Source organism: Dysidea avara, chromosome 3 (assembly GCF_963678975.1).
Source record: "Dysidea avara chromosome 3, odDysAvar1.4, whole genome shotgun sequence".
Classification (NCBI taxonomy): domain Eukaryota; kingdom Metazoa; phylum Porifera; class Demospongiae; order Dictyoceratida; family Dysideidae; genus Dysidea; species Dysidea avara.
In genome coordinates this window covers 42733646-42747530 of record NC_089274.1, presented here as the reverse complement: position 1 = coordinate 42747530, position 13885 = coordinate 42733646, and the positions used below count along the sequence as shown (strand labels likewise).

Genomic DNA, 13885 nt, shown 5'->3' with positions numbered 1-13885 from the left:
ACTAACTGTACTCTAAACTAAAACCATCAGTGGCTGTATTGTCTAGAGCAATTTCCAGCCGCAACATTGCGAAAATGTAATTTCGGACTCGAAAAAAGTTTCGATGCCACTGGAGCACACAGTAGCGATGCTAAAGTAACCCTCCCAGATCAAATTGGTCTGGCATGGGTCCAACTACTACCACACCAAATATCATCGAATTCCAAAATTGTTTGCCATCTGGCTGAGCTCGACGGCTGTCAAAAATTCGTCAAAAATGCCGATTTTATTCACTGACGGAAACGTTTGCTAGCCAGATGTGCTAGTTTACTTCTCAAAAGCTTGCTAGACCCATAGCCAGTAGCTTTCATTCATAGGGTTGGTCTGGCAGCTCTTCTAGCGACCTCAAAAACCGCCAAATTCCGATATCCACGAATTTTGTCGATATAGACCAATTTACAATGCGTTAAAGAAATCTTGCACACCAAAAGTGATGCTTTGCCTCTCTAAAGTCATGCTGCATCCTTGTTTAATTATATTCGTCCATAGGGTGGCACTGGCGGCTCTCTTATTGAGGCCAAAATCCATCAAAGTGCTTATCTCACCATTTGATATTAGTTTTAGGAAGTTTTACAAGTCAAACATGCTGGTTTACTTCTCTACATCTTTACTAAACGTTTCAATCACCTTCGTCTGTGTAGGCACCTTTCTTCAGTCTCTTGAAAATGTCAGAGCAAGCCAATTGGGCGCAACCATCAACACCACTTACTGCTTATTTTGTTTTATTGATTCCACAAAAATCCAGCAGAAATATTACATAACCCAACTGGAGTTAGTCTAGTTTTAAATATCCACCCTTCAGAACTCTACACGAATGTAAATTTCGATTGTGGTTTTTGATAATTGGAATTTGCATTTCGGTAATCATTTATATAAAAATGTAGAGTACAATATTTAGAGCTAGACTAACTCCATTTGCGCTCTATTACATTTCTGCTGGTTTTCCTGTCATTCTTGCGTGGAACCAATGAAACAAATAAGCATTAACTGGTATTGATGGTTGCGCCAAATTGGCATGCTCTGATGTTTTCAAGAGACTGAAGAAAGGTGCCTACACAGACAAAGGCGATTGAATGGTCCAGCAAGGATGTAGAGAGGTAAACCAGCATGTTTGACTTGTAAAACTTCCTACAACTGATGACAAATGATGAGATGGGTATTTTGATGGATTTTGGCCTCGATAAGAGAGCTGCCAGTGCTACCCTATGGACGAATATAACTAAACAAGGATGCAGCATGACTTTAGAGAGGCAATGCATCACGTTTGGTGTGCAAGATTTCTTTAACGCATTGTAAATTGGTCGATATCGGCAAAATTCGTGGATATCGGAATTTGGCGGTTTTTGAAGTCGCTAGAAGAGCTGCCAGACCAACCTTAGGAATTTTTTTTAGGAATGAAAGCTACTAGTTATCGGTCCGGCAAGCTTTTGAGAAGTAAACTAGCACATCTGGCTAGCAAACATTTCCGTCAGTGAATAAAATCGGCATTTTTTATGAATTTTTGACAGCCGTCGAGCTCAGCCAGATGGCAAACAATTTTGGAATTCGATGATATTTGGTGTGGTAGTAGTTGGACCCATGCCAGACCAGTTTGATCTGGGAGGGTTACTTTGGCATCGCTACTATGTGCTCCAGTGGCATCGAAACTTTTTTCGAGTCCGAAATTACATTTTCGCGATGCTGCGGCTGGAAATTGCTCTAGACAATGCAGCCACTGATGGTTTTAGTTTAGAGTACAGTTAGTAAGAAAGGTTGAGAGTGCGTATTGTAGCTTTAAAAGACATTTCCTTGAAGATATGGCAAAAAATCTCGTAATTTGTAAGCATATTCACCGATTTGCACGACAAGACGTTAATGAAAAATAACACCAATCTGGCATTTTCTAAGTGATACCAAGCCTAGCATTTGTGGGTGGTTTGGTAGTTGATTCTCGGAGGTCGAAATTTCACGTTGCGGACCCTACTTTAGCATAGAGGGAGTACGAGCCTCCCAGTGAAAGAAAAAAATTTTAGCGGTATTGTCGGACGCCTCCGCTTTAATTTAGCCATGCCCACCAACAGAGTTTGTATACTTTTGCAACAAATGCACCAGTGCTAAACCACAGAAGAAGGTAAATAAATATCTCTCAAGAGTAGAGGTGTGCGTTAAAGTTGATATTCAGGATATTTCCATTGGAACGCAGTATTTTTGGCTCCTAAATGAAGGAGATGCGTGCAAGGTGAAAAAATGAAGTTATACAAAACCACCTCCTGACCACCTACATATGTTAGTCTTGGTGTCCTATCACAAATACTGTCACGGAAATTGAAAGGCTTTTCTTTCTCTACCTTATATGGGTGAAACAAAAAGGACGAAAATGTTGCTTTGTGCATCCATAGAAGGTAGAAAATGGAACATCTTTTCATTTCTAGGTGGTATTCGTGATTGAGGCACCAAGACTAACAAATGTGGTTGGTCAGAAAGTTGTGCCTTGTAATTTCATTTTTCCACCTAGCGTACATCTCCTTCATTTAGGTGCCAAAAATACTGCATTCCAATAGAAATATCCTGAATACCAACTTTAAAACACACCTCTACTCTTGAAAGATATTTATTTACTTTCTTCTGTGATTTAGCACTGGTGCATTTGTTGCAAAAAGCATGAACTCTGGTGGTGGGCATGGCTAAATTAAAGCGGAGGGCGTCCGACAATACCGCTAAAAATTGGGAGGCTCGTACTCCCTCTGTGCTAAGATAACGAAACCATTTTTTGGCCATTAGTAGCTAATGAGTACAGGTATATTGCATACAAATTTGAAATAAATTGGACATTGTTTACTGGTAGTAAAAATCAAAATCCGACAACTGATAGTTTTGTCCGAGCATAGATTTTATCGGACTAAGCATACTATTGGCTGTAACTCTTAAGCTTATAGTCATGCAAAGCTGATTATTGTAGGATAATTATTGCTTGGTGTAGCCTACCTTTTCGTACAATAACCTAAGCTACAGGATTCCCAGGAAGTGAATGGCAGCTGTCCGAACATCATATTGTCCGATAATTGATACTTTACTCTACTCTATAAAATACAAGTAAACAATCTTGTCTTGTGCAACTGGCATGGCAAACTTCCTTTGTGTTGGTGTCAGGCAATTCAATGCGTGCTTAATCTTTATTGCCTTCACCTGGCTTAGTTACTACTAGGCTCTGGCTGGCTTGGCTGTCTTCCTTTATCTGGTTCATCTGGCTTGCATACTCCTACAGTATTGTGTAGCTATCTCCAGCAAGTTGTGTATGTATAATTATAGAGTGTCACCCATCACTGTGCCATTGCTATACACCACTGATGAACCTTATTTAGCTCTAGTTGATGTTGATACTGTGCTGTATATTGGCTAATAATTTTTATCTGGTGATGTTGCCTATAATGTATTGCTGCATACAATACTGCAATAATGTATAGTTCTCTTCTGTATGTTTGTATACATACACTGTGTTACACATCATTGTGCCATTACCACACCAAAGATATACTGGCACTTAGCTACCGGCGGCCTTTAGTTATGATGCCACTATTGTGTTAGCTATATCTGTCACTACTGTGACATATTGAGTTGATTTGGGGATCGTTCCTTCCCCACCTAATAGCCTCACCAGGGGGCTGTCACGTTGGTGTATGTACTTGGTTGTATGTGATGCGGTCCTAGTAATAATAATATTAATTATAATATGACACAAAACCCATCCTGTGTCACAATTACGCGATCGATTTTTATGAATAAAAAAAACTATTAGTTTTCATGCCTAGCAGGCAAACCGCTTAGAGCAATGAGCTGAAAATCAGTATGTAGCTGGAATAAGTATCATAAAAAGTACTTGCAGTAGTACAGAAGAATCGGATTACAAACCACTGAGTTATGATTTGAAAGCCAACTACGTGTAGCAAATGCATGATCGAGATATTCTAATAGAACAGTCACCCTAATAGAGCATTCAGCTATGTTTATAACTTACTCCTTTATAGAATTATATTACATTACAAGTTATTCTGTAGGGAGTTAAGCTACAAACAATTAATCTTATAGACAATTCAACTATAAGCAAGTCACCCTGTAGAGAGTTCAGCTACAAATATGTTGCTACAGAGATTCAGAACATTATAAGTCACACTGAATAGAGTTCAGCTATAAAGTCACCCTGTAGAGAATTCAGCTACAAACAAGTCACTGTGTAGAGAGTTTATCTAGATCAGCTACAAACAAGTTACTTTAGACAATGTTCAGCTACAAGTAAGTCACTCTGTAGAGAGTTCAGCTACAAACAAGTCACTCTGTAGTACAAACAAGTCACTGTGTAGATGGAGAGTTCAGCAACCAATCAAAAAACCACCCTGCAAAGAGTTCAGCTATACAAACAAGTTATAACTCTATAGAGAAAGTTATAACTCTAACTAGAAACAAATCATCTAGTAGAGAGATCAGCTAGAAGACATCACCTTATAGAGAGTTAAGTTACAAAGAAACCACCATGTAAAGAGTTTAGTTACAAACAAATCACCCTGTAGAGAGTTCAGCTACGAACAGATCACCCTGTAGAAAGATCAGCTAGAAAAAGTCATCCTGTAGAGAGATCAGCTAGGAGGATCACCTTGTAGAGAGTTCAGCTACAAACAAATCACCCTGCAAATAGTTCAGCTACAAACAAGTCACCCTGTAGAGAGATCAGCTAGAAGAAGTTACCTTGTAGAGAGTTCAGCTACAAAGAAACTATCATAAAGAGTTCAGCTGCAAAGAAATTACCCTGTACAGAGTTCAGCTACGAACAGATCACCCTGTAGAGTGTTCAGCTACAAACAAATCATCTGTAGAGAGTTCAGCCAGACACAAATTCGTCCTGTAGAGAGTTCAGCTAGAAACAAGCCATCATGTAGAGAGATCAGCTAGAAACAAGTCATCCAGAGATCAGCTAGAAACAAGTCACCCTGTACAAAGATCAGCTAGAAACAAGTCACCCTGTAGAGAGATCAGCTACAAAGAAACCAACCTGTAGAGAGTTCAGCTACAAACAAGTTACATTATAGAGAGATCAGCCAGAAACAAATCATCTTGTAGAGAGTTTAGCTGCAAAAAAATCACCCTGTAGAGAGTTCAGCCACACTGTAGAGAGTTCAGCTAGAACAAGTCACCTTGTAAAAAGTTTAGCTACAAAGAAACCACCATGTAGAGAGTTCAGTTGCACACAAATCACCCTGTAAAGAGTTCAGCTAGACACAAATCATCCTGTAGAGAGTTCAGCTAGAAACAAATCACCCTGAAAAGAATTCAGCTACAAACAATGAGAGTTTCAGCTACAGTTCAGTTATGTAAGAAGTCACCTTATTAACTACAGTATGTGATAATCATTCAGTGTTAAATATACAAATATTTAATTAGACAAAAGCTATACACACAATTACTTCCTTTGTTCACAATTCCTGCAGTAAAGAAAAGAAGCAAGTTAAAAGGAAGCACCAAAGCCAGTTTATGGCCAGCTTTGTGGCTTGCAATGCAAAAAGAAGTGATATCTAAACCAAAACAGCCAAGCTGTAAAAAAAAGAGTGTGGCCCCAAAAAGGCCAAGGTGAAGAAAGATGTGAAATCCAAGGTGGCAGCCAAGAAATGACTGTGATGGTAGGTTAATGGCAAAAATTTTAATTATGACAATTCAGGTGAATTTTTGTTGCCTCCTTGTGTTGGGGGCCACGCTCTTTTTTTACAGTTTGGCTGTTTTAGTTTAGATTATATAGACAGCACTACGCTATAAAAACAAATAATACAATATAGACTGGCTATTTTGGCTTTGTTAACATGAATAGATATTTTTACAATAGATGTTATATATAAGGAACACAGAAATCTTATTCTTTAATCATTTCATAAACATTGTAGCCATGCTACTTCTGAAGAATTATGTTATGTCATTATATTAAACAATACACCTTTTTGGTATCAACAAATAACCAAATGGCTGATGTTTACAATGTATGCAGTGAATGGGGTTCAAAGGCCACTTCTATTTGTTACTGGATAGATACTCATATGTCTGTATTGAGTGCAAAATTTACATATTGATCATAACAAAATGACTATGTAATTTACACAGAAAGATACAACAATAAATATCTACTATACTTGCAGAGGTACTTAGTACAAGCATATAGAATATTGTGAAGTATATAAAATTCCGAGAAGAATTGGATATCCTGTCCTTGGGTCCACTGTTTTACCTACCCGGTTGAAAGTGGGTTTGGAAGTTACTCAACCTGGGTTGAACTCACTTTGAGTGTCCATGCATGTGAAAAAAGTGTAAACTATGCAACTTTGCATAGTAGCCAATTTGGCCTTTCAATTGTCAGTTTGTACCACACATACGTAGGTCTTTACATGTAGTTCGCCCCCCCCCAGGGGGAGTGTCAAAACTTGGCTCGCCAAGTAGCTGGTTGACTGACCTGTACAAGGTTCCAGTTGGATGAAATCTCTGCGACAGGTTCAGTAGCGACAGAGCAATCCGAACCAATCAGCATTATCAGATTCTGACTGAAAATTTGATCTATGAAACTTCGTAGGCTGGACGCCGCTTCACACTACAACAAATACGCGACAATTTACGATGAACTCGTACGCATCACCATGCACTAACCATTGAATCATTAACAGTGACATTAAACCTATAACGAAGCGAGGTGTCATTGTCGATCGTCTCTAGCGCCAAATCTAGAGCTGGTAGGAATCCTGAAAAATCTATTCGTTCACCGCCATCCTGAGAAACTAGCACTCCAAGGTGAAGCGTATCTCTCCCATAGGACAAATCAATCAACAACACCAAAGTGATAATGGCATGGATAATCAACGTCTTCAATATCGCCATTCACGACAAAGAGGTCCAAGCTGAACTAGAAACTGAAGCATAAACTCAAAAACAGCAATTAAGCCACGCCACACATCAAGCCATATACTGCTGATTGCACGAATCTTTAAAATTTGCGTGACGCATGCGTCCGTGCGCACACAACATTTAAAAACATTTTGTTTCACGGAACAAGTTGCTGATGTCGGGGACTAAGATGCCCAATGTAAGCAACTTGTTCCGTGAAACAAAACACTTTAATTATTGTGTGCGCATACAAGCATGCGTCACGCAATTTTTAAAGATTCGTGCAATCAGCAGTACTGCGGTTTTCCAAGTTCTTGCAATGCAAAGCGTCATGCGCTATACAAGCATGTACGTGCGCAGCTGTTCAACAGTGGATTTTCAGTGACAACTACTGACTCACAGGACTTCACGGATGCCTACGCATACAACTCGACAGCCACAGAATATTACAGGAGTTTTTAAAGAACTGCGAATACTGACACATTATTAGCGCATGACGCTTTCCATTGCAAGAACTTGGAAAACCGCAGTACTGCGGTTTTCCATGTCCTTGCAATGCAAAGCGTCATGCGCTAATATTGTGTCAGTATGCGCAGTTCTTTGAATACACCTGTAATGTTCTGTGGCTGTCGAGTTGTATGCGTAGGCATGCCTAAAGTCCTGTGAGTCGGTACTGCGGTTTTCCAAGTTCTTGCAATGGAAAGCGTCATGCGCTAATAATGTGTCAGTATGCGCAGTTCTTTAAAAACTCCTGTAATATTCTGTGACTGTCGAGTTGTATGCGTAGGCCTCCTTGAAGTCCTGTGAGTCAGTAGTTGTCACTGAAAATCCACTGTTGAACAGCTGCGCACGTACATGCTTGTATAGCGCATGACGCTTTGCATTGCAAGAACTTGGAAAACCGCTGTAATCGTCACTGAAAATCTGCTGTTGAACAACTGCGCACCACATGCTTGTATAGCGCATGACGCTTTGCATTGCAAGAACTTGGAAAACCGCAGTACTGCTGATTGCACGAATTGCGTGACGCATGCGTGTGTGCGTACACAAAATTTAAAAACATTTTGTTTCACGGAACAGGTTGCTGATGTCGGGGACTATGATTCCCAACGTAAAAACATTTTAATTCCGTGTGTACGCACACACGTATGCGTCACGCAATTTTTAAAGATTCATGCAATCAGCAGTACTGCTGATTGCACGAATCTTTAAAAATTGCGCAATTTTTAAAGATTCATGCAATCAGCAGTACTGCTGATTGCACGAATCTTTAAAAATTGCGTGACGCATGCGTTTGTGTGCACACAAGATTTTAAAACATTTTGTTTCACGGAACAGGTTGCTGATGTCGGGGACTAAGATTTCCAACCTAAGCAACGTGTTCCGTGAAACAAAACACGTTAATTCCTGTGTGCGCATACCACGCATGCGTCACGCAATTTTTAAAGATTCGTGCAATCAGCAGTAAGGACCACTTTGCCGGGCTTCGTTAGAGCATAGCGCTTAGTACCCATTTATAAGCGCATGTGCTAGAAACCTAACGTACCTGTTAATCACATCTTTCAGATCAGATATTGTTTGTCTACAATTCTGAAACATCCACTGTTGCTTTACTGGAACTGACTTGTCCTTGGACTCTGAACATCACATTCAATTTCAAGCAGCTAGATCTAGGAAGCAAAATAATACTGAATTGCTAGCTACTTACAGCTGCTTGCAGAATTTACAGATTGATAACTGTTATTGTGCTAGACCACTATCAGCCTTAGAATTTCAAAAGCTTTTCTGACTTTATTCAGCCATCTGTTACCACTAAATCTTCCATTCAGCAGAGCGATGCAGCTAATACATGCTCCTGTTCACAAAAAAAGTTTTCTTGGCCCGGAAATGCAGTGAGTGGACACCTTAGTTTATGTATGTAATAATGCAACAGATTTTCTATTTTTTATAGATGTTTTTCTCCTTCTTCTTCTTAGTTTACATTTTTTCTTAACCTTTCCGTATCCACACAGTTCTCCTTATGAAGTCTAGTTGTGGTTGCACCGAGGGGTCACCAACTGCTTCGAAATCTCGTACACCTCCAGTAAAATCCTGCCTGAAATACGAAATCTTATGTTGTTATCGTGATTCTGATTCTATACTCGTTCTGGTACCGTAGCTTACACTCAACTGCTCCGGCACAAAAGTAAGAATGAAATCCGATGTTCCGCTCCGCTTCGGATTTGTATAATCAAGTTGTGGAAGCCGCACAAAACCAGGAGCCGTGGGAAAAAAGCCGCACAAACCAGGAGAGAATGAAATCCGATGTTCCGCTCCGTTTCGGATTTATATTAAGCGAGTTGTGGAAGCCAAATAAAACCAGGAGTTGTGGGAAAGAAGCCACATAAACCAGGAGAGAATCCATGCAAACTGTCCAAAAGTATATCGATAAAATCCGATGTTCCGCTCCATTTCGAATTTGTATTAAGCGAGTTGTGGAAGCCAAACAACACCAGGAGCTGTGGGAAAGAAGCCATACAAAACCAGGTGAGAATCGAATTAAGAATGAAATCCGATGTTCCGCTCCGTTTCGGATTTGTATTAGCTAAGCGAGCTGTGGAAGCCAAACAAAACCAGGAGCTGTGGGAAAGAAGCCATACAAAACCAGGAGAGAATTAAATTGAGAATGAAATCCGATGTTCCTCTCCGTTTCAGATTTGCATTAAGCGAGTTGTGGAAGCCAAACAAAACCAGGAGTTGTGGGAAAGAAGCTGATTTATATTAAGCGAGTTGTGGAAGCCAAACAAAACCAGGAGCTGTGGGAAAGAAGCCAAACAAAACCTGGGGAATTCATGCAAACTGCTCCTGCACAAAAGTAAGAATGGATTTACTTAGCAAACTGCAAACTTAGCAACATAAACTTAGCAAAACTTCATAAACTTAGCAACACACCAACTACAAAAGCGACTTAAGCATACACTGAGATGCTCCTGGTTTTGTGGGGTTTCACACCAGATAGAGCTTTGACAGTTGCTCCTGGTTTTGAGGGGTTTCGCACGGGATTTCCCCTGAATGATTGGCCTTTCCTGGTTTATAGGGCTTCAGCTGCGAGTTGCTCCTGGTTTTGTAAGGTTTCATTTAATAGTTATGCCAAGGCTTTACTCCTGGTTTTATATGGCTTCACAATTCCTCTCAATTTCATGAGGCTTTGCTCTTACATGCCTGCTGAACTTCTGTTTCTTTCTCTCACTACTTTTTGGTGATTTCAGAACTTATCACTCTACACCAACCTGTAATTTAAAATCAGATTCTGCAGCTCTCGTTCGATTTTGCGAAATCTTTTGAAACCCGTGAAATCTTGAGAAATTTGTTCAAGATTTTGAAATCCGTACCACTTTTTCGTGAGTTGGTGACCCCTCGGGTTGCACAAGTCCAAGGTCTCATCTAATCTAAATATTGTAATATTAATGTATTTCCTAATTATACTGAAAGCCGTGGTTCCAGAATCTGGCCTGTGAGGGCGTACCACTTGAATCTCTACGATTATATAAGAGAGAGAACCATCATTATTGAATAAGACTTTTCGTACTGGAGTTATTAGACCTTTTAACCAGATAGGGAGTTTTCCACCACAGAGTGAGCAATTAGACTTGGCTTTGTTCACCATTTCCTTAACCCTGGTCATACTGTTACTTCTGTACTACATTATAGTAATACCAGGGGCAGATACAGTGGGACTCCTGAGGTTTCCAGACTGGTCAATTATATATTCAGGCTAATACTGACTTGCAAAGGTATTAAAGGTTCAGATTGAAGTACCGGCTCTAATCAATTACCCTAATAGAACAGTCACATTTTGAGTACACAGTAAAAATTGCATCCCAGTGTTTACTATGTGAACAATTTCCTGGGGCATGCCTCCAAACTCCCACAATTCCATCCATATCTGTTGTATAGTTCAAGCATAAGCAGCCTATATCAGGATCTCAGAACACATAATTTTCAAAACTTTACTGGGGAGTATACTGCCAGGCCCTCTAGATTTAAAGGTATTTTTGTCAATAATTTTTCCCGGAGTTGCTTGCATCCCTTGCCACTGGACCATCCCCATAGCACTAAAAGATGTTAAAAGTGCTAGACAAATACTAGGATCAATTTGCAATCAGTTAATGAGCTGGAACCACCTGACCCTCAGCTAGTGCACGATCAAGTGTTCCTGGTGAAAGTGGACAGCCCTAGGCCTAGCTCCTCTCAAGTGGAGAATAACTAATCCTGCAACGCAACCTTGACATCACTATATGACAACTTGTTTTGAAGAGAGAGACAGAAATTAAGTCTTTTGACAAACCCATCTTAATTTCTCTAATACGTTGCTCATACTTCCGTTGTTTCTCATATTCAAAATGTCAATAAAGTGAGGATACTTGTGTACCATGATAATGAAGGTGCATTAGCATTAAACACTTTGACATCTAAAGCCTTCTGATGTTTACATCCCCAGTACGTTGAAGCAGAAGCATCTACTCAAGCTAAATTATTTGCTGTTGCAAATTGAAGGGTCTCACCTGTAAGAGACTGTAACAGAGGTTCGACCTTCACATCACTACACATCTCAATTACAGCTCTAAAGCCTCTCAACTCATTATGTCAGAGAGTGGGGAATCCCCTGTGGGGAAATTCATGGCAACCCCTGGTCATAATCCAGCACAATTAAATTAAAACCCTGGCCTCAACCCCTGGCCAAACTCTATAATCCTGGCCTCAACCCCTAGCTATAATCCTGGCCTCAAACCCTAGCTATAATCCTGGCCTCAACCCCTAGCTATAATCCTGGCCTCAACCCCTAGCTATAATCCTAACCTCAAACCCTATAATCCTGGCCTCAAACCCTATAAGCCTGGCCTCAAACCCTAGACTTAAGGTGCATGCAACAGAAAATTTGGAAACCTATCACCAAACTCCCTGGGAGCCACCCTGAGAAACAATTAATCACATATACCACCCACATTACTCTTCACTCTACCACTTCAAATTGTGGCTATTAATCATGAGTGCATATAATTATTTTTGATACTAAGAAACCTGGGGTAACAGTGGGATGAGGACAGGGCCGGGATGGAGTAAATGTAGTACAGGGGATGGGGATGCAACAGATGAAATATGCAACAAGCTAGTATAGCGGCACAACCAAGAAATTGTGCACTTTTTCATAAAGCTATGAAACTTTCCACATAAATAGTAGTCCTGCATTTTCAGATATAGTGCCATTGCTGATTTGAGTTTTGGTGACCTTTACGGCCATTTTTGTACAGAAAATTGATCATTTTTGTCTTTAACTCCCTGAGGCAGTAATTAACTTGTTAAAACATGGTACCAAACAAAAGATCTTGCTGATAGAAACAACTTGGTTTTTATTTGAATTCAATAGGTGATTTCATTAGCATTTTTATTAGCTGCAAAATCTGATAAATTTACCTGCCCTTGAGGTGTGAATTACCTGTGGGCAGATAATTATGCATAAATTTATCAGATTTTGCAGCTAGTACAAATGATCATAACTTTGTAATGAAATCACCTATTGACTTCAAATAAAAACTAAGTTGTTTCTATCAGCAAGATCTTTGGTTTGGTACCATGTTTTAACAAGTTAATTACTGCCTCAGGGAGTTAAAGACAAAAATGATCAATCTTCTGTACAAAAATGGCCGTAAAAGTCACCAAAGGTCAACTCAGCGATGGCACTATATCTAAAAATTGCATGTCATGAGGAGAACTATTTATGTGGAAAGTTTCATGGTTTTATGAAAAAGTGCACAATATTGCCAATTTTTGGGGCTACGCCGCTATACTACTATTAACATACATGTAGCTACTTTAAGCTAGTGCCGTTGAAATATGCACTTCAATACTTATAGAACAGTCAGTTTCTAGGAAAACAGTTAGAGAATGAGCTATAAGTACAGACAGCAAAATTGAATAGATCATTTATAAAAAAAATGCCAAACAGTCAGCTACAATATGACAGGAAATTTTTTACAAAGTTGACAATTTTTTTTTTTACTAATTAGTTAAATTCATCAACCCATTATTTTTGTCAAATGTCAAACATTGATTAGTATCTCAACAGTGGCTAAGTGTTTAGATGTACATAGCTATGATTTCTTTATTTATTTAGTTCGTCAACATTTACTCCATCAAAGTGTGCATGGATTTGTCACAAATTGACTCATTATTAGCTACATAGCATAAAGTTTTATTTTTATTTTTGTTGTCTGGATATTCTAATTCTTAGAAAACAGTTCTGCTGTGAATGTCTGCAAATGCTTAGCTATTGAGAGAAGGTGTAAAAAACAATTTACACTTTTTCTCAGTAGCTAGGAATTTGCAGACACTCACAGCAAAAACTGTTTTCTAAGAATTAGAATTTATCAACTTAATTTCAGTAAAATTACTCTAAGCATAAAGTTCACTTCTAAGTTTAAGATGGCATTCAACATTTAAGCACTTATTTACATAATTACTAGTATGTACATACTTCTTATTACAAGTAACATTAACTTTAACTTAAACAAATAATCTTACATATATTTCTTAGTATTTCTTCATATTAGCAACTTGCATCTATTTATAAAAATTATTCTTATTATAGTTGAGTGAAACTGATCCCACAATGTTTTGTTACACTTGTCAATCAGGTTTAAATACATTTTGCTAACACTGTTATAGTGAAGAACTACAACAGGTTAGTTGGTTATAATAAGTGTTTGATCGTCTAAAGCAATTACATTAAATATGATCTAATCCAAAACAGCCAAGCTGTAAAAAAAGAGTGCGTCCCTCAGATAGGCTATGGTGAAAAAAGATGTGAAATCCAAGGTGGCAGCCAAGAAAAGGCTATGGTAAAAAAAAGGCTATGGTGAAAAAAGGCCCTCAAAAAGGCTGTGGTGAAAAAAGATGTGGAATCCAAGGTGGCAGC

General features: G+C 39.0%; 1 protein-coding gene across 1 annotated transcript in view; it reads right to left on the bottom strand.

Annotated features, from left to right (window-relative positions):
• Positions 1-6988, bottom strand: part of LOC136251068 (gamma-aminobutyric acid type B receptor subunit 2-like) — a 45195-nt gene extending 38207 nt beyond the window's left edge. Inside the window, exons 1-2 of the mRNA XM_066043451.1 lie at positions 6697-6988; positions 6506-6640 (exon numbers count right to left, since the gene is read on the bottom strand). Coding sequence (XP_065899523.1) covers positions 6506-6640; positions 6697-6924 — 363 coding nt within the window. The 5' untranslated portion in view covers positions 6925-6988. The remainder of the gene's footprint in view (positions 1-6505; positions 6641-6696) is intronic.
• Positions 6989-13885: the final 6897 nt, after the last annotated feature.